This window comes from Pipistrellus kuhlii, unplaced genomic scaffold, assembly GCF_014108245.1.
Source record: "Pipistrellus kuhlii isolate mPipKuh1 unplaced genomic scaffold, mPipKuh1.p scaffold_m20_p_38, whole genome shotgun sequence".
NCBI lineage: Eukaryota > Metazoa > Chordata > Mammalia > Chiroptera > Vespertilionidae > Pipistrellus > Pipistrellus kuhlii.
The window spans coordinates 522,339-542,953 of NW_023425538.1; the positions used below are offsets into that span (position 1 = coordinate 522,339).

The following is a 20,615-nucleotide window of genomic DNA, read 5'->3' on the forward strand; positions in this document are numbered from 1 at the left end:
CCCCTGAGCCCAGGGGATGCGGCATGGGGTGGCCTGGCACCCGGCAGTGAGGACGGAGCACAGGCTCTGAGCAGCAGCGCTGAGCCAAGAGCACCTGGGAGGTGTGGTCCAACCCCAGACTTCCCGAGTGTCCGACCAGGGCCGTCTCAGGAGGGCCCACTCTCTATTTATCTTTTCTTTCTTGGTTAAATATTGACCTTGTCTGACAATCCCATGGAACAAATAGAATTGTTTAAAAATGTAAATCAGACCAAGTCCTTTTAAAGCACGGTGTCATGTCTGGAATAAACTTTAAAATATTCCAGCACATAGTGGGTGAGGAGACTATGTGGCCACTTTGGGAAACGCTTTGGCACAGTTACGGGTTGAACTGTGTTTCCCCAAAAAGGAAATGTTGGAATCCCCACCCCAGACGCCCAGAGGGTGACCTTACTTAGAGATAAGGGGCCCCAATCCACGGTGACTGGCTTCCACATGAAAAGGGGGAAGCTGTATGCAGAGACAGACATGCGCAGAAGGGAGCCCATGGGAAGACACAGGGAGAAGATGTCCTTTACAAGCCAGGGAGAGAGGCCTGGGACAGACCCTTCCCTCCCAGCCCCCAGAAGGAGCCAACCCTGCCAACACCCTGTAGCCTCCAGAACTGTGAGAGAATAAATCTCTGGTGTGTGAGACACCCAACCTGTGGTCCTTTGTTACAGAAGCTCTAGCAAATGAATACAGGCACTATTTCTAAAGCCGACCGCATGCCTGGGTATAAGCCACCACAAGTGCCTACATGTGTTCACCAAAAGATGAGCTAGAATGTTCATGGCAGAACCATTTGCAATAGCCCAAACCTGCCGACGGCCCAGGTGCCTGTCAACGCGTGGATGGGGTAAATAAAATGACTCGTGGAATGCTACAGCGATGAGAATGAGCAGTCTGCCATCTGCAGGGACACACAGCGACACACACTCTAAACTTCCCAAGTACAGTGATAAGTGCAAGACGCTTGCCAGAATGGAGAATGTCCTGTTTGATCCCTTTATGCTCCATTTGCATGTTGGACGCTGGGAGGCAGACACTAGAAGGAACCCCAGGGAGCTGCCTCATCAGTTCCTGGGCGCTAGCTGGATGGACACATTCGGTGAGTGGGGGCCCCTGAGCTGTGTACTTACAATCTGTGCACTTTTGGTGTTTGTTACACTTCAATGAAAAGAATGAGACAAGGAAAGAGGGAAAGGGAAGAAAAAAAAAATCTAGCGTCTCCACAAAAACGTAGGAGTATAGGTGAAGGAAGATTGGCAAGATATTGATATCTATTGAGTTGGGTGAAGATGTGTGTGTTTCCTCACCTCTTCTCTCTGCTTTTAGGTTTGGACATTTCCAAAAGAAAAAGCAAGTCCCCTCTCACTCAAATGGTCCAGTGGATTCTTGCAGCCACACCACCACCCCTGAGTTCCTCCCCTGGCCTCTAAGCTCTTCCTCCGAGGCCTGTGCTAGTTTTCCTGACCTTGACGCCTTCCGCAGGGCCTTTCCACGTGCTCTGCCCTCTGCCAGGCAGTTCTGGGTCCTACGCTCAGTCACTCGGGTCCTAACACAAAGTCCCTCCTTGGCCACTTAATCTAAACCAGCCCAGCACTACGCCTTCCTAGGCCACCTCCACTTCACCTCTCTCATAAGACTTATTATTATCTCAAGGCTAGTGTCCCGGTGCATGGATTTGTGCACATTGAAAGGAAATTAATTAGGAGAAATATTTTAATATCACTCCTCGCCCTTTATAATGGAAGTGTCAACCAAATTCACGATCGACCATGACAGATAGAAGCACACATGTGCGATTGGCGCCAGCGAGAGCTTTATATGTATCAGGCATGCTCGAGTCAACTTAGCCTTTTATAGATATAGAATAAACTTGCTTAATTAGACCTGCTTTTGAGGTAGCTAAACCTTTTCCAGCCCAGTGAAGCACCCCAACTTCTCTTTCAGGTAATTGTCAGCAACACAGCAGTAAATATCAACACCAAGCAGATTATTATTGTAGATCACGCAGGGAGAACAAAGGGTAAAATATTTAACTGCAGCAGTGTTTGACTATATTCTGTGCTGAGAGAAAACCTGAAGACATTTTCAAGGTCCACTATTTCTTCTTTTCAGTCAGGTCAAGTTTCTAAGCTTTCTAAATCTTCATTTTCCAGCTAATGAAAAGAAAATAGTCTTCTACTGAGTCTCCTATCTACCTACTCCAGGACTTCTGTAAGGATCCAATGAGACGAGGCACAGAAGGGCTTCACAGATATTTGGTTAAACTGTTTGCACCTGGCTATAAAGCAAGTCAGGTTCCTGGGCTGAAGAAACTGCAAGAAGGCTGGCATTGCTACGTGACATCATTACTCGGCACCCACAGTGACCATGTTTGGGCTGGGCTGGGCTGGGCTGGGCTGTGGGCTTGGCACCGTTGGCTGCGATTTGGTGAAGTATCGCTCTGGGGTGGCGGCGGGGCCTGTGTCTCACTTGGGGGAAACTGAGTGTTGGTTTGTCAGCTCCAAGTCCTTGGTGCCATTTATTTTTAAATGGCCAGTGCACTTCATGGCAGCTCCTGAGTGGAGCATCTGACCCCTCATGATCAGTGTACATCATAGCTACCAGTTGGATGGATGGACAATTAGCCTTTTATATATATAGATATTTCTCCTATTTACTCCCTCATGGTGCATCTGCCTCACTGGTACACCATCCCCAGGAGAGTGTGACCTTGACCGTATTGGTCACTGCTGTAATCTCAGTACCTAGAACAGCACCTGGCACCCAGTAGGTGCTCCACATTTATTTGTCAAATGAACCAACGCTAAAGTTCCAAAATCTACTTAGCAACTTTTATGTCTAGTTGCACGTTACAGAGTGGGACAAAAGTAGGTTTAAGTTGTGAGTATGCCAAACAGAGTTTACTCTTGTATTATTACTTACTAATCATTGTATTTTCCATACACACAACTGTAATCCTACTTTTCCCCACCCTGTATATTACTCACAGCTACAATATTTTCTTTTCCCTCTGAGAAACTGGGGGGATGACACAGGCCTTCGATTCCTCCCAACTTAATGTCTCTGTCAGTGAACCACTGGGGGGAAATAAAAGGAACTCAAAGCTAAGTGCTTATTTCTCTAATATATGAACAGCGATTCAAAATCAATAAGAAAAAAACCTAATGACCCAGCAGTAATCTGGCCAACAGACAGGTCTGGTGACTGCCCAGCAGAGCAAATACAAATAGCTCTGAATGAGAAGATGTTCCAATTCACTCCCAAGGAGATAAACACAGCCACAGCCGCACTGAGCTACTCTTTTACCTGTCAGATCGGCAAAGATAATAGGGCCTGACATGCTCTGTTAGGGTATGAGGGCAACACTTGCACATCGCTGGGGAGAGGTAATTTGGCGATGTCTATCAAAATTACAAGTGTGTATACCAGTGGTCGGCAAACTCATTAGTCAAGAGAGCCAAATATCAACAGTACAACAATTGAAATTTCTTTTGAGAGCCAAATTTTTAAAACTTAAACTTCTTCTAACGCCACTTCTTCAAAATAGACTCGCGCTGGCCGTGGTATTTTGTGGAAGAGCCACTCAAAGAGCTGCATGTGGCTCTCGAGCCGCGGTTTGCAGACCACTGGCATATACCTTAAAAATGTTTTATCCTCACCTGAGGATATGTTTTCACTGATTTTAGAGAGAAAGGAAGGGAGAGGGAGGAACATAAATCCACTGCCTCCTGCAACCTGGGTATGTGCCCTGCCAAGGAATGGAACCCAGAACCTTTTGGTATATGGGACATCGCTCCCACCAACTGAGCTACGCTGGCCAGAAGACAATTGCACATACCCTATTTTTGGTTAATCCTTACCTACAGAAATTTTTTCCACTGATTTTTAGAGAGAGTGGGGGGGGGGAGGTCTGAAGAGGAGAGAAAGAGAGAGAAACATCCGTGTGAAAGAGACACGTCGATTGGTTGCCTCCTGCAGGTGCCCTGACCAGGGACGGGGATTGAACCTATCTGCAACTCAGGTATGTGCCCATGACTGGGAATTGAACTCATGATCCTTTAGTGCATGGGCCAATGCTCTAACCACTGAGCACACCGGCCAGGGCCACATACCTTCCATGTCTAGGGATACGCTCAAAGTTGGGCAAAATGATGTCTCTAGGGGGATATTTGCAGCAGCAAGTGGTGTTTTAGCAAAAGAGTAGAAGGAAGCTGAGCGTGCAGCAGTAGGAGCCAAGTGGATCTTTACAATGAAATACTATGCTGTGATGAAAAGTAATGAGGATTCCCTTTGTGCCCTGACGTGAAACCATCTCCAAGATGTCCGGTTGAGTAGAAAGTTCAAGAGGCGAAAGAGTGGGTATTGTGTGCCACTGTTTGTGTTTTTTTAAAAAAAAAGTATATCTAGTCCTAACCTGTTTGGCTCAGTGGATAGAGAGCATCGGCCTGCAGACACGTCGGCTGTGGACACATCCCCAATAGTGCAGGAGGCAGCTGATGGATGTTTCTCTCTCATCCATGTTCCTAACTCCCTATCCCTCTCCCTTCCTCTCTGTAAAAAAATCAATAAAATACATATTTTAAAAAAGTATATCTAGGTACCTGCTTGGGTATGCATGGATCAGGTCTATTATAGAAAACTATACCAGAAACTGGCAACACCATCAACCCTTTGTACCTCTTGAATTTTGAACATTTAGTTCGTCCAAATAAAGACATAAACATTGAACAGTCACTTCTGCCCGGCACCTCTGCTTTTCCAACCAGTTGTCTTGTCACATTTCAAGGTTCCTGTCTCCCTGCCACGGCCTCTATTTTCTCCATGTGCTTTGGAAAGTGGACGGAGTATCGGATGCTCCAACCTTTCACTTTTCTCACTCCTGCTAATCATTCAAGACTACAGCTTAAGGGGTCTGGAGTCCGAAGGCTCTATCCTTTGGAACCGTATCTACTCTGACTTCCCTTTCTCGACCCCCCCACCCCCCATCTATGAAACCTGCATGGCTGTCTCCCGTCTGCATGGGCTGACCCTAAATGAGGGAAGCTGGGTTTCAGCCCCCACCCCATTGACAATGGACACTTCCAAGACCACATGCCGAATTTTGGCCTCAGAATGTTGTCTTCTTTGTCTCTAAAAGGTCCTGCAAATGATCTAAATGTCACACCCCACTGTGCCCACCCTGCTCCACTAGGCATGTCTCACATGCATTGCATTTGCTTACAGATACTCTTCCTCTGCCAGACCAAAACAGAGGCGTCTCATTCTCCTTGCAGCCCTAGCACCTTCCGGGGCCTGGTGAGCCCCCGTTAAATGTGCACTGAATTGATCGAATCAGAATGGAAATAAAGCCTTGATCCTAGTATTTTCTGGTTCCCTACAACCTGTAGCTGATTGATTAAAATATTTAACTTCTGTCTTTCCCAGGCTCGACACTCAATGAAAACCCCCCTTTCTCTCCAAAAGCCCGAATGAGTGGTGTGTACGGATTTCTTTCTGAATCAGCAGGAATTGGAAATGGATGGAGAAGAAGAATCAAAATCTGCAGGGGGGTCTCCCAGCGGAGTCCGAAGGAAGAACTTAACCGCCGGGACTCGGATTTAAAATGAAATCAATTACATTGAAGTACAGTCATCACGAGTGATTTGGATGGTGGTAACAGTAATCTATGGGCTTCCTTAATTAGCACATTATTGTTTACGATCAAGCAACGGCCTGATGACTACTGTCATCTCAAAGCCCCAGAGAGTGAAAACAGTATTTTTCAGAGATCTGCACCAACTGAACAGAATATGGAAACAGCTGTGCCTTCCATTGGCGACAAAGCCCAAGTCCAGCTGTGTCACTGTGGTCTGTTGCCTACATTCAAGATAGGAGAAAATACTTGGAAGGATCTTGGTCAGAGGATAGCAAAAATCGAGACACAATTCCAAGTTCATGGACCCCCTTCCCCCCCGCCCCCGAATGCTATCCGCAGACCCCTTTGAGGGGTGGTCTGTGGAATCCAGGTTCCTGTTCTAAAATATTAATCGAACCAGAAAGCCTCCTTTGGGTTTTATCACATTTGTAATAGAATCTCACGCCTTGTTGTGGCCCTGCATGAGCCAGCCGCCTGCTTGCCTCTCCTTCCTCACCTCCCTTGACTTCCTCTCTCCCTAACTCCAATCCAGCCACATCTGTCTCCTTCCTGTCACTGAACCCAGAAAGAAGTCTCTGCCTCAGGGCCTTTGCACATGCTGCTGCTTTGTACCTTCCTTTCCTTCTTGGTCTGCACATGACTGGCTGCTCATCATCAGTCACGTCTCTATCAGATGCCGCCGCCTCCTCCTCCTCCTCCTCCTCCTCCTCCTCCTCCTCCTCCTCAGAGAGGCCTCCTCTGGCCACCACTCTGGTAAGGAGTCTTCCTTCCCCTCAGTCACTCCTCAGTCCATTACATTCTGTTCTTTCCTTCATAGCAGCTGTCAGCTTCCTGTCTGTCTCCCCAGCTAGAGAGGGTGCCAGCTCCCGGAGGCACAGGTTTGTCTGCCTTGTTCCTCATTGTATCCTCAGGTAGGAAGGAGCCTGGACGTGGAGGATGTTCACTAAATGGTTGTTGACTAAAGACATTAAAGGAGGAGAAAGAGATGATTCTGGGTGAACAGTGAACTGATGCAGGACTGGGGTTGGCCAGCAGGTGGCCCCATTTCTCCACAATCTTCTAGAGAGAGCGTGCGCTCTGAAGCCACTTGGGGGCGCATTACCACCGAGTCAGCTGGTAGGAAAGTTAAAGCTCAGAGATACCAGTGGCGGGAAGGGTCCAAGCAAGGGATGCTCTTCTGCTGTGCATCATCTGCTCAGTTCCTGGCAAGGGAGAAAGACTGGCACGGAGGGCCGGCACAGCCATCAATGCCGAGAAGGGCACTGCGGTATTCTGATCACCCTGAGCTCAGTGCAGGCACCTAGCAGGCCATCCGTGAATTTTCAACGAATGAATGAGGTAAAACTTGGTGTTTGGGGAAGACTGTGCTTTGCTGCAGAGGGGACCTTGGTCACAGAGTGGAGGCAAAAACACTGAGACACATGGTTTGTAGGACACATGGGTAACCTGGAGCGTAACTGCTCCTTTTCCCATCGAGCTTGGTCCCATGTGGGAGGAAGGAACGAGAGGAGGCCTGGGCCCAGAGCAGCCGTTGTAACCGGCCTGGGTGCACGCTTCACCGCCACACACGGGGAAGGCCATCTCTGGCCATCCCTCATCTGACAATGACCAGTTCTAAGACCCGGACAGTGTCAAGTTCAGGCCTGGGTAGGAAGGACAGGAAGGGATGGGCTCGAGACCACATACGTTACGCTGCGGCCGATGGCGCTCTAATGAGCAGGAGCATGTCGGTGTGCCCAGCGGTGGGACGGGCTGCCTGGGAAGGCGGTGAGCGCCGTCCTGGGGGCCGCTGGGGTGAACCTGCACCCCACCTGCTGGAACAGTGCCGAGGGCAGACTAGAGGGGTGCCAGGGTCCCCTCCACGGAGAGCCTCAGACGCTTGGCCTCGGCCCTCTTGCCTGCTTCTTGCTGTGTGACTCGGGGGAAAGCCAGCTCGATCTGGTAAGCAGCCTCCCTAAGTGTCTAGGGTGACGGTGCCTGGTGTCCCGGGAGGACCAGGCTCCGGAGAGACCCAGACCCCTGGCTCTGCTCCTTACACACCTGGGACCATGGGCACTGTCCCTCCTTAAGACCCTGTTTCCTCAGGGGACGCCTCAATAATTCGACCTCAAGGGCGTGTGAAAGGAATTAAATGAGGCAACACGTGTAGAATGTTGAGGCTGATCCTCGTTCACGTGTGTGGTCCTCCCCAAATGGCAGTCATTACCACTGAGATTTCCTCTCTCGGGGACTCAGTTTTCTCATCTACAGAATGGGGGTAACAATGACTAACTCTCCACCTGCGAGTTAGACCTGGGGCCTGAGGAGTATTATTACCCACAGAGCACTTTGGAAATCTCAACACAGGCCTCCAGCGTGACCATCTGCTACCCCTGCACCCCCATGTCACCCCCTCGTGTCAACCCCCTCATGTCACCCCTCCTGTCATCCCCAAGCTCTGGAGGGCGGAAGCCCCGTCTGGCTATCGATTCCACATAAATTATGTTGTGACGACTCACAACCTCCAGTCCCCACGCAGACTCTCCACTGAGCTCGAGTCTCACACATCCGTCTGCCTATTGGGTGTCTCTCCCTGATGACTGTGACCCGTCACACCCTACCAGGTCCAAAGCAAGACTCCTGGCTCCCTGCGCCAGCCCTCAAAACACCCGCTCCCCCCAACTTGCCCATCTCAAAAAACCACTTGGCCAGCACTCAGATGCTAAAGCCAACGTCCCAGGAGTCACCCCTGACCTATCCGAACCATACCCCCGGCCACCCTTCCATCGCCCACATCTCCCCCCCCCCCAACACCTGCCAGGTCAGGGCTACCCGCTTCCACTCCAGTCCTCCACAGTCCATGCTCCCTAGAGCACCGGGAGAGAGTTTTCTCACGGGTCATTTGGGTCGCACCACTCACCTATTTAAAAAAAAAAACAACAACAACAGTGTCCCATCACACTTATCATCCACTTTGAATTTCTTTGTCGGGCCGGGCCCCACAAGGAAGGCCCTGAGAAACCTGGTCCCACCTGCCTCTCCATCACCTCTGGTCTCCCAGCCACACCACCTTCCTCGGAGCCGAGAACTGCTCTCTGCCTCAGGGCTTTTGCACGTGCCATTGCCTTTTCCTAAGCCCCTCCCCCTTCCCGGCTTCCTGGGGCTGACTCATTCAGGCCGCGGCTCTCCCCGGCCACCTTCTCAGTGAAACCTCTCCTGACCGCCCGGTTTCATTTTCTTCATCGCACTTACTCCACCACAGCCTCGTTCTGCCGGTTTGTTTACTTTGTGTACTGTCTGCCTCGGTCACCGCTGTCCCCTCTGGGCCCTGAGTGGGCCCCTGGCATACACATGGTGCTCAGTGAGTGTCAGTGGAATGAATACCAGGAAATGACTGTGATTTTTTTCCAGCCACTCCGCTGGGAGAAGCTATAAAAGCGGGAGGTGGAGTGGCGTGGACAGAGGTGCCTGTCTCTAGCACAGGCACCAATGCCCCTGGAGGCTGGCCCTGGCACCTGGAGCCAGGAAGTGCCAGCGAGTGGGACCGAGTATCACACAACAGAGAACCACCCAACAGAAAGGAGAGCCACGTGGACGGTGTGTTACGCCCCTGCTGCCTCGTGCTGAAGGGCACAGCCGATCCCACCCGCGAACAGCGGAGGGACCGGCGCCCTCAGCCCCTCCCGGGCCCCGGGGCCTGTGGGTGCACGGACAACACCCTCCAGGGGGTGGCTTGGCTGGCCTGGCACCTGCTGCCTGCTCTTCAAGCAACTGGACCCATCTCTTCCTTTTGGGGGCAAGCTCTACCCCACTCTCGGGGCCCACGGTCCAGGTTGAGCTAACGCCCCTCTCAGGGGTGGGGCCACAGGCTCAAAGCTGGCCACTGGTGTGCTAGCTCCCTGGGCACGTGGCTGCCAGTCTAAGTTCTGGCACCAGTTCGCCCGCTCCAGAACCAACATATTCTAAATGGTCATGCTGGAGGACTGTGTTGAGATTCCCAAAATGCTCTGTGGATAATAATATTCCTCAGGCCTCAGGTCTAACTTGCAGATGGAGAGGTAGACATTATTACCCCCATTCCTGAGGGGAACCTGGCAATGCAGGCTGGGCCTTTTCAGTGACGTGAGCCAAACATCCCCTTTTCCCTTCAGCTGCCTGAGCGCCCGGCTGTCACCCCCACCCTCTCCCCTAGGGCGGAAGGGATCATCCTCCGCTGTCTTCCAACTCTGGCTCCTAGTCCCGTTCCCGAGCCCACCCTGCTCTCTCAGAACTCCCCATCCCCACGGCCCAGAATCCCCTTCTCCAGCTCATCCTCCTGAAAAACGCTATGCGCCCCACCTGGGTGCAGGTACCTTCTGGCTCCGCACCAGAGGCCCCCTGTCTCCTCCCACCACTCCCGCAGGCTTCTCCGGGAACCTTCTCCCGGGGCCCGCCCGCCTGGAAGATTTCGTCAGGCTTCAGTTGCCATCATCATATTACAAAAACAGGGATTTTTTTTTTCACTCTTCAAGTACAAAATGATGTTTGAACAGTTCATGTAAATTTCCAATCAATGCCTCCGTCTCCCCCAGAGGTTCTGAATAACCCGCCCCCTCCCCTCCCGGGGAGCTGTCTGCTCTGCTCGATTGAAAGGCTGCAGCGAGACGTCCCTCATTGATCCGGCAAACACCTCGGAGGCGGGCACGGTGCCAAGCGCCGGGCACACGCACCATGAAAGCGTGTGGCGATCGCCCCTGTGTCTGTGAGCCGGGAGGACGGGGGGGGGGGGGGGGGGGGGGGCCGGCGGGGCGAGCCTGCCCGGGGGGTCTCACCGACACGGAAGCTGGCCTCGGAGGAGGGCTTCCCTGCGGACTTGCTATCGTTTTAAAGCGGGAGGCCACGGGCCATTTGACTTCCCTGGTATTTTCATAACATTTCCTAGTGGCTCATCGGGGCATCTGTTTCCCTACCAGACGGAGAACCCTCGGGGGCGAGGCCGGGGGTGAGTCACCGGGGCCCGGCACTCGGGAGGCCGGGAGGTGTCTGTGATGTGGTCACGGGACAGGTGAGTGGCGGGGAACATGGGATTGTGGGAGAGGCAGGGAGACAGCCAGGGCAGGGGAGCCGGTCCTCGCCGCAGCCGGGCCCGGCGCGGTCCGGCAGACCAGACCAGGGGACAGAACACATATGTGTCTGTCGTGGAAGGAGGTCACGGCCAGCAGAACTCCCAGAAAACAGACTGGGCCCAGCTTTGCAGGAGCAGAAGACGGACAGGGGAGAGGGGAGCTGAGGGAAGCCCGGGTGGGAGGAGCGAGAGGAAAGCAGCATGGGGTTCAGAGGGCCTTGAGAATCAGGCCTGGGGGCGGTGGCAGGGGGCGGGTCAGCCCCCTGCAGGGTCCACAGGACGCCTGGGGACGTGGCTCTAGGGGTGCATCCACGTCAAGGGTGTCTGCACGAGGCTGCCCTGCCTTCCTCCTCCCTGTCATCTCTGATCCTTACAGACTGGGACACCGCCCTGTGGTCAGAAGGAGAGGCCCCGGCTTGAGAGACAGGAGAGCAATGCAGCCGGACGGGGAGGACGTCACTGGAAACTTCCCGGAGATGTGCTGCCCCCTTCCCCCCACCTGGGGCTTGAAGGAGGCTGAGGAGGGGAAGGGGGGAAGCTGCTTCCCGGGGGAAGGACAAGAGCAAGGACACCGAGATCCAAGACCTCGTGCAGAGCCCGAGCCTCCGTGTGTGCTCTGAGGAGACGGACCGCCAGCTGCTGGGGAGTCTGGGGGCCGGCGGGGGGCGGGGGGAGTGGGAGTGCGAGACACAAGTCCCGTGAAGGACAGCGAAGAGCAGCCGCCCCAGAGCCTGGACCCAGGACCGTTCTGCGGGTCATGCTCTAGGTGCGGCCTCGGGCAGGCTCCTCGCTCTCCCCTCAGAGCCTCGGCCAAGGTGGTCGTGTTAGCATAAGGTGACCGCTTTTGGCGGGACAGTCCGATTTTTAACATTGGTCCCATTAGCATAAGGTGACCAGACGTCCCGCGTCCCACGACATTCTAAAACACCGCAGCACGCGGGACACATTGTTAAAAAGCGGGACGTCTGGTCACCTTACATTAGCACCTAGTCAGCACCCACCAGGCCGTGGTGACAGTTACCATGGCGAGCCCAGCACGGGGAGCTACGGCTGGGAGAGCCGTCAGGAGCCGCGGACACGGGTGGCTCTGTGGGTTCCTGGGGAACCAGGCCCAGCGGCAGGAAGCTCTGAGGAGGCGACGCCAGCTCAGGGTGAAGGACAGACTCAGCAGGGATGCTGGTCAGGAGTGGAGAGGCCCGTGGGGGGCAGAACCCTGCCCAGGGAACGGCCTTGTGGGCACTGGACAGTGCCCTGGCCTAGCAGCACCAGCCAGGGTCCCGTGAAGGGGGGGGTGGGGGGGGGGAGAACGACCTTCACAGAGCAGTCGCCGTGGGAAGCCGGGGCTAAGGGAGGCCCTGCTGTAGACTTCTCAGGCCCCCACCAGCTTGGAGCATGGACCGGGGACGCAAATGCCCCCAGACACCAGGCATTGGCCCGGGAGGGCGATGTGCCCGTGTGGTCGGAGAGAGCCGGCCCAGCGGGAGGGGCCACAGTTACGGCTGAATTGTTGAAAAAGACATGTTGGAAGCCCTAACCCGTGGCGCCTTGAAAACAGGGTCTGTGCAGAGGTAGTCACGTTAAAATGAGGTCACCGGGATTGTCCCTCTTCTAATGGCTGGTGTCCTTATAGGACAGGGGTATTTGGATACAAAGGCAGACACCCACAGAGAGAAGATGGTGGAGGGAGAGGTTGGAGCAGCCCATTTACAAGTCAGCAAGGATTTCTGCACGGCCCCTCCCTCTCCGCGCCCACCCCCCCACCCCCACCCCAGCCATTCTCCCCAGAGCCTCCAGGGAGACACCATGACCTGGGGCTCCTGGTCTGAAACAATACTCTCTGCTGTTTGAAGCCACCGGTCTGTGGAACTTTCCCACGGTAATCCCAGGACAGCAACACGGCCCACAGATCCAAGCAGGGTTTGTCCGGAAGGCTCCAGAGCGGTGAGAGAGGATGCAGGGCTCCCTAGCTCAGCGATCACAAGCCCCCCTTTATGAAGGAGCGATCCCTTCACCAGCCGAGCTGGGATCCCGTGCGAGGCCCTAATGCTGACCCTCACTCAGCCTTTGGATTTGCACCCACACGTCCGTGGGTTCCTCCTGGCCCCCTCCGCTGTAAGGTGAGGGTAACGGGCCAGCCTCCCAGGTGGCTGTGACCCCCAGCAAGATGCGTAGGAAGTGCTTAGCCGGGCCTTCCCTCCTGCGGAGGGCGTGCCCTCTCTGAGCCCCCCTGGCCCCCTGAAGGACGGGCAGCATCTGCCAGGGCCCCTAGGGTTGCTGGGAGCTGCCTGGCATGTGGCTGCTGGTGGGAATGAGCCACGAGGCCCACGAGGCCCCTGCGGGTCCTCCACAGGAGGCCTGGGCTCCGGGGCGCCCTTACCTGTGCTGTGAGCTGGATGGGCTGGGACAAGGTGAGCTGTGGGGTTCCAGGGGGCTGGCTGGCAGGCTGTGGTGGTGGCAGGTCGCCTCCCCCAGAGGAGGCTGGGGGCTGCGAGGTCGAGGAGGAGGCAGAGGAGGAGGAGGAGGAGGAGGAAGAGGAGGTGGAGGAGGCGGCGGCGGCGGCAGCAGCAGCAGCATTGGACTGTTGCACGGCGGCGGCCAGGAGCTGGGCCTGCGCTTGCTGCAGGAGGAGCTGCTGCTGAGCGGGCATCAGCGCCGTGAGCTGTGGGGCGGCAGGGCAGCGGGGGCACAGGGGGCCACAGGGAGGAGCAGAGAAGGCAGAGAGAGAGGGGTTAGTACCCGAGCCAAACAGCTGAGGGAGCAAATCTTCCAGGAGGCAGAGCAGGGCGCGAGGCGGGCGGCAGAGAGCGGCCGTGGTCCTGGAGGGACACCACCCGGGCCACGGTCCCAGGTCAGGTGGCGGCGACTGGCCTGTGCCCCCGGCCCGTCCTCCCCGAACACTCACCCCGGCGAGCTGGCTGCCCGTCAGCATGAGCTGGGCCTGGGGCAGATGCGGCTGAGCCGGCTGGGGGGGCGGGGGTGCTGCTGGGGCTGAGTCGCCGCTGGGGTCTTCAGCCTTGATCTGGGGGGGAGAGAGGCAGGGTCCGGGACCCCAGAATGTTAAGTGGAGGCCAGAGAGAATGCCCACCTGCGAACCAAAGAGAGGGCACGAGTGTGGCAACAGCAGCCTCCAGCTGGCACAGGAGGGACGGACAGGGGTGAGGAGGCCAGACCCTGCCTGAGCCCGCCCCCCCTCGGGTCTGTTTCCTCACCAGTCACATGGGCTACCACACTCCCTACACCTACACGCCCCACAGGGAGGGCCACCTATTTTTAAAAAAAAAAATATATTTTATTGATTTTACACAGAGAGGAAGAGAGAGGGATAGAGAGTTAGAAACGTCGATGAGAGAGAAACATCGACCAGCTGCTTCTTGCACACACACACACACACACCCCCCACTGGGATGTGCTCACAACCAAGGTACGTGCCCTTGACTGGAATCGAACCTGGGACCTTTCAGTCCGCAGGCTGATGCTCTAGCCACTGAGCCAAACCGGTTTCAGCTAGGAGGGCCATCTTTGAGGGCACGTCTTCCCTGTTGGGAGCCAGTTTCCCTGTTTGTAAAGTGAGAAGTGAGGTGGGATCTCCGATAAGGGGGTCTGGGTCCCACTGCCCTCATCTGTTCAGACAGAGGTGCATCTCGTATTCGTCCAGTGAGTAAGATTTTATTGGAAGAAAGGCCGAAGGGTAGGGAAAAAAACAACCCCCCCACGGCTTTAGAACATGGGTCACAAATTCAAAAGTAGACAGCACAAACGGGTGAGATGTGCAGAGACTGCCTGCCCGTCGACCCACAGGGCAGGTCTGCCCACCTGCTACTCTGCTCCTGCCAGCAGCAGATTTTAAAACCTAAAGCCGGTTTGGCTCCGTGGACAGAGTGTCGGGCTATGGACTGAAGGGTCCCGGGTTCGATTCCGATAAAGGGCACGTGCCCAGGTTGCAGGCCTGATACCTAGTAGGGGGTGTGCAGGAGGCAGCCAAGCAATGATTGTCTCTCACGATTGAGGTTTCTGTCTCTCTCTCTCTGCCTCTCCCTTCCTCTCTAAAATCAATAAAAATATATTTTTAAAAAAATAATAAAATCTAAAGCAAGAACGCTGCCGGACAAGGAAAACACACCTGCAGCCCGAGGTGGCCCAGGCGCTGCCAGCTGGCAGCCTGCACTCCCGGGCCCCTCCGCTCCTCCTCAGTTCTCTGCAGGATGTGGAGGCGTCTCGCACCAAAAACATAGGGCAGCCCTGGCCGGTAGCTCAGTGGTTAGAGCGTCGGCCTGCTCACCGAAGGGTCTCGGGTTTGATTCCCAGTCAAGGGCATGTACCTGGGTTGCAGGTTCGATTCCCAGCCCCAGATGGGGAGCCTGAGGGAGGCAACCAATTGATGTGTCTCTCTAACACATGTTTCTCCTCCCCCCACCCCGCCCGGCTCCTTCCACTCTCTATAATAATAATGGAAAATGTGTCCTCGGGTGAGGATGAACAACAACACAACGCGCATAGGGCAGACCAGCACAACACGGCCCTGGCCTCCTTCCTCTCCTACACAGACAGCCGGGCGTCGGTGGGCTCGCCTGGGGTGGGGGTGGGGACAGTCTGTTGGTAACGGACACACCGGGGCGGGAGGGGGCATGGCTGGAGGAATCACACACACTCAGGCCCAGCGGGGACACCCGGAGCACCTGCCGCCCAGTGTCCCAGGAGGAAAGGTCCAATCCCTGGAAGTCTGGGCATGTTTGTGCCTTGCTTTGGTGATGCAAAGGTACACTGAGGATCATGTGTGTGTCATCTTTCAGCTAAAAATTAAAAAAAAAAAACTAGCCCAAACCAGTGTGGCTCAGTGGATAGAGCGTCGGTCTGCGGACTGAAAGGTCCCAGGTTCGATTCCAGTCAAGGGCATGTACCTTGGTTGCGGGCACATTCCCGGTAAGGGGTGTGCAGGAGGCAGCTGGTTGATGTTTATCTCTCATCAATGTTTCTAGCTCTCTATCCCTCTCCCTTCCTCTCTGTAAAAAATAAAAAAATAAAAAAGAACAAGAAAGCTGGAGTAAAAGTATATAATTAAAAAATAAAATAAAAACCCCTCCCAGCACTGATAGCCTTGGCGAGAACACTTGTCCTCCTCCAGAGCTCTGTCATGCCTCCCGGCTCTCCTAAGAAAGTCTCCGTCAGCTGCCAGTCTCCCAAAGCTGGCCCAGTCCCCTGCTACCGAGGGCAGGCCTCAGGCGTAGGCCCTCAGACGCAGGCAAGCGTCTCTGGGTACGGTTTAATAATCACTGCATTTATTTCCATGGCAAGTGATTTTGGTTTTCCATTCGTGAAATTTCCATTTGAACAAAAAAACACACACACATTTATTTCGGCTGTTGAAAGAGCAAGCCAGTTCCTGAGTCGGTGGTTGTCGAAGCTGACTGAGGGGTACCTGGGAGGCTGTTTTCATTGTGTTCTTCTTTCCACTTTTGTATCCGCTCCACGTCCCCCCAAATAAAACAGTTTTTAAAGAAAATGAGCCTGCCGAAACCGGTTTGGCTCAGTGGTAGAGCGTCGGTCTGTGGACTGAAAGGTTCCGGGTTCGATTCCGGTCAGGGGCATGTACCTTGGTTGAGGGCACATCCCTGGTGGGGAGTGTGCAGGAGGCAGCTGATTGATGTTTCTCTCTCATCGACGTTTCTGGCTCTGTATCTCTCTCCCTTCCTCTCTGTAAAAAATCAATAAAATATATATTTTTAAAAAAATGCAAAACAAAAACTGAGCCTATTAACGAAGGTCTGATGCACATTATTGTACCCGATGGGGGTGGATTTGTCTGAAACCGTGATGGGAGCATGTGAAGCCTGCAGTTAGGACAAGACCGACGAGAGAGATGGAGGGGGTGGGGAACAGAGGCCCAGGGCGGGGCAGCCCTGAGCTCTCCCCCGGACCAAGGCTCAGGCCTGGGAAGGGGAGCGAGGGCCCTTCCTCCCACCCACCCCCACCCCGCGCCCACCGGCTTCACCAGAGAAACCGGCTGCCTTGGGGCCAGGACAGGCTGCACAGACTCAGCTGAGGAAGGAGCGCGTGGGGGAGAGGCTGGCTCTGAAGGCCAAGGTCAGAGCCAAACCCGCGATCAGAGGGAGGGAGGTCCCGCTGGGCACCTGCCCACCGAGCATCCTCCGAGCACCTGGCTGTGGAGGGACTCGGAGGCCACCTCACTGACTGCCAGAGAGGGGAAGTGATTTTCCCAGGGTCACAGAGCAGCCCCCAGCCCCTCATCATCCTTCTGCCACCTTCGCCCGACTCAGGAGTCCTGCCCACGCCCCTGCCCGCTGGGCTGCCTTCAGGCCTCCGGACCTGCCAGCTGCCCCACCGGCTGGACGGTGGAGACCTGGGCCCCAGACACCCGGGAAGCCCAGCAGGGCCCCGACTGGATTTGGGATTTGCTCTGTTTGGCCATTTCCCGCCTCCCCACTGTCCTCTCCTACAGCATCTGCTCAGAGCCGCAGCCACCCTCACTGGGTCTGCCTCCCCCTGACCCCTCCACCCTCCAACACCCACCCCCTGAGTGTGTCTTGGGGGGCAGAGGGTGGGGTGAGGCAGGCCCCAGTTCAGTCAGGGAAGTTGGGATGGGGGCGGGCCCTCAGCTTCCTGTTGTTCATCGCCCTGGGGCTCTGGGGGGGATTTCCCTGGCCACCCCCACCCCCCAGGGAAGGGGAAGGAGCCGGGGTGAGTCACAGGCCTGGGGCAGGAGCCAGAGGGTGAGAAGGGGTGGGAGGAGCTTTGTCACCGAGGTACCAGGGCTAGGGCCCCCCTCAGCCCCGGGCCTGTGGGACACTTCCAAAGGCAACTGCCACCCAACACCCTGCACCCCCCTCCCCTTGAGCTGGCTGTTCTGGCAGGTGCTTACCTTGGTGGTGCCGGGGCCAGTTGGGGACACGGAGAACGGGGAGGTCTTATTCTGGGGGTTCTGAGAAGAGAAAGTTGGGGTGGGGATGGTTCCAGTGAGATAAAGCGGCTTCTGACACCTGTCTCCCCCCCCCCCCCCCCCGCACAGCCCCCTTATACCCCCCCCTCGCCTCCCCACCCCCGGCCAGTCCGAGCCCCCTGACCTGGTGGTTAGTGTCGGGTCCATTTCGTTCAGTGTCTGCAACGAGAGGGGGCGGGGAGGTGTCACCCGCTGCCCGGAGGCTCCCACCACCCGCCCTGCCCGCCCGCTGCTGCCCACACACCTGTGTGCTCTGGCGGGGAGTCCAGACCTTGCTTCTCGGCCTCCAGGGGCTTAGACATTCTTATTTCTGGGGACAGAGGAGGACGGAAGTGGGTGAGGAAGGGCGAGCTCGGCCCTTCCTCCAGCTCCACCGCAGCCGAGCCCCGAGCCCCGAGCCCCCTGACACCTGGCAAGTGTCTCTTTCCGAGAGACGTGCCTTCTGCTGGGAGGACAAGCGAGGGGCCTGAGGCCTTGCGGCTCCTGCCTGATCACTTCCACCCTCGGAAGGTGCACAGGGAGGGTGGCCCCAGGGGGCAGGGTGGGGTGTGGACAGTGGTTGGGGGTCCTGAGACGCCTCGGCGGGCGGCCCGGCTGCCGGGGGGGGGGCGGGGGGGGGCGGGGAGGTTGTGAGGCTCCAAAGGAGACGCCGCCCCAGCCCCAGGCCCCGGCCCCGTGCTGCCTGCCCAGGTTTCGGCTGAGGCGTGTTTTCCACTCTGCGCGGGGCCGGGGGATGTGACAGGCCGGCAGCATCCCCGAAGGAGCTCGTCTGAAGATCTCAGGGTGATTCAGCGCTGCCGGCCGCCCCGGCCTCCCCAGCCCACCACTTTCCCTCCGCACCTCACTGCCCCCCCCCCCCCGCCTCCTCCCTCCTCCCCTCTGCACTGAGGGGCAGCCCCGCTCCGACCTCAGTAACTCCAGCTCCTTCCCGCGCTGCCCCCCGACCTTGTCCTCAAGCCTAATCCTAGACCTCACCTGGGGTTTCAGTCTGGAATTCCAACTGCATCCCCAAACCCCAGCAAGACACCTGGCCCCTATGGTTCTGTGGACCCCGGAAACGAAGGGAAGTGGCACGGGGGACACAGTGCCATGGAGACCGGGCCGTCTGGGCGCTCCGATGCCGGCCAGGGGCAGCCGAGTGCTCACCGTGCCAAGCACCACACTCACGCCAGCCGTTGGTGCGGGTAGTGCCCGGCTCTCACAGGGAAGCGAAGGAGGCTCTGAGGGGGTGTCCCCTCCCCAAAAGCAGTGAGACAGGAGAGGCCAGACCCCAGCCTCCAGGACTCTAGGCTTCCTGCTTTTATTTATTTATTTAAATATATTTTATTGATTTTGTACAGAGAGGAAGGGAGAGAGATAGAGAGTTAGAAACATCGATGAGAGAGAGAGTTATCGATCAGCTGCCTCTTGCACACCCCCTACTGGGGATATGCCAGCAACCAAGGTACATGCCCTTGATCGGAATCGAACCCAGGACCTTTCAGTCCCCAAGCCGATGCTCTATCCATTGAGCCAAACCAGTTTCGGCTAGGCTTCCTGCTTTTAAAAAAGACGTTTTCACTGACTTCAGAGAGGAAGGGACAGGCGACAGAAACATCAACGATGAGCGAGACTCATTGATAAGCTCCCTCCTGCACGCCCCACGCTGGGGACCGAGCCTCTGGCCCGGGGGTATGGGCCCCGACCAGAAATTGAACCATGACTTGGTTCATGGGTTGATGCTCAACCACCGAGCCACGCCAGCCTGGCAGGGTTCCTGCTTTTAATCACGACCGCTGCAGGCGAATGACCCCCAGTCCTGACTTCCCTCCCCCTCACCTCACCTCCAACAGGCACCCCACCCAATCTCACCCTGACACCGACCCCAGACCAATCAATCCTTTCTGGTTCTAGACCACCCCCACCCCGACACACACACACACACGCACGCACTCACGCACACACGCACGCACGCACAAATCTGGGCTTCTGCCTGACCCGTTCTCCATCCCCTGGCCCACCCTGGACCCCAACTCCCATCCCAAGAGTCCATGCTCTTCGTTTGGACCCAATTCCCAGGTTGGCCTGAGGCCGCACTCGCGATGTTGACTCAGACCCAAATGCGCCTCCCACAGGTCACTCCGAACCCAGCCGCCCCCACCCGCCCGAGCAGAGGAGCTGTCCGCCTCTAGAAGGCCCGCGAAAGGGGGAGCTGGGACACCCCCAGCACCTGAGGAGATGACCCGGCACGAACGTCACTCGGGTTAAGAGTCCTGATTACAAAGCCAGGCCACACGCTGCCGGTGGGCGTGTGAATCAATACGAGCACAAGCCAGGGACGCGAGGAGGCGCCCCTCCCACAGCCCAGCGCGACCACTCCGGGCGTCCCGCCCACCGGTGCCCACGGGGGCACGTGTTCCCAGCAGCCCTTCCTCCAGGGAAGGCCCCGGACTGGGAATGACTCCGAGGGGATGGATCAGCCAACGGTGGTGTGTCCGTCTGCACAGGACACACGCCACGGCAGGGAAAAACTCCCGCCTCTCGGAGCGCCGGCCTCACAGGCCTGCCGCCGAGGGAAGGATGCCAGGCTCGAGAGCGCGCAGTAGGACTCCGCGTACGCGAAGCCCCGAAGGAGGCAAGGTCAGAGGGGGAGGGGGGTGCCTTTGGGGGATGCAGCCTGGAAAGGGCATGGGGAAGGCTGAAGGGGCTGGAAAAGCTCTGCATCGTTTCTGTTTGGGAGCTGACATGAGTTTGTACCCATGTGAGAGCTCTTCAGGCTGTACCCTGGGCCGTTTCCCGTAAGTATGCTATGTTTTCACACACACACACACACACATACACACACAAAATTCAAAGCCAAAAAAAAAAAGAAGAAGCAGCCAGCACATAGTCCTACTAAGGTTGGTGAGGGTGGGTGGGCAGCGGGTGCCCAG

At 56.3% G+C, this 20,615-nt stretch overlaps 2 protein-coding genes across 26 annotated transcripts in view; one reads left to right on the forward strand and one right to left on the reverse strand.

The window, feature by feature from the left end:
* Positions 1–20,615, forward strand: part of LOC118702294 (carcinoembryonic antigen-related cell adhesion molecule 1) — an 813,263-nt gene that overhangs the window by 382,051 nt on the left and 410,597 nt on the right. The gene's annotated exons all lie outside the window — the stretch shown is intronic.
* The window catches only part of POU2F2 (POU class 2 homeobox 2), a 75,897-nt gene that overhangs the window by 7,724 nt on the left and 47,558 nt on the right, over positions 1–20,615 (reverse strand). For 4 of the 10 annotated variants that reach the window (XM_045570964.1, XM_045570963.1, XM_045570967.1 and 1 more), the window contains 5 exons: positions 17,948–18,013; positions 17,828–17,862; positions 17,626–17,685; positions 13,651–13,767; positions 13,126–13,407 (listed from right to left, as the gene is read on the reverse strand). In XM_045570964.1, coding sequence (XP_045426920.1) covers positions 13,126–13,407; positions 13,651–13,767; positions 17,626–17,685; positions 17,828–17,862; positions 17,948–18,005 — 552 coding nt within the window. In that variant the 5' untranslated portion in view covers positions 18,006–18,013. Of the gene's footprint in view, positions 1–13,125; positions 13,408–13,650; positions 13,770–17,625; positions 17,686–17,827; positions 17,863–17,947; positions 18,014–20,615 lie in introns of all 10 variants that reach the window. The other 6 variants (XM_045570965.1, XM_045570966.1, XM_045570969.1 and 3 more) reach the window with 3 other exon arrangements.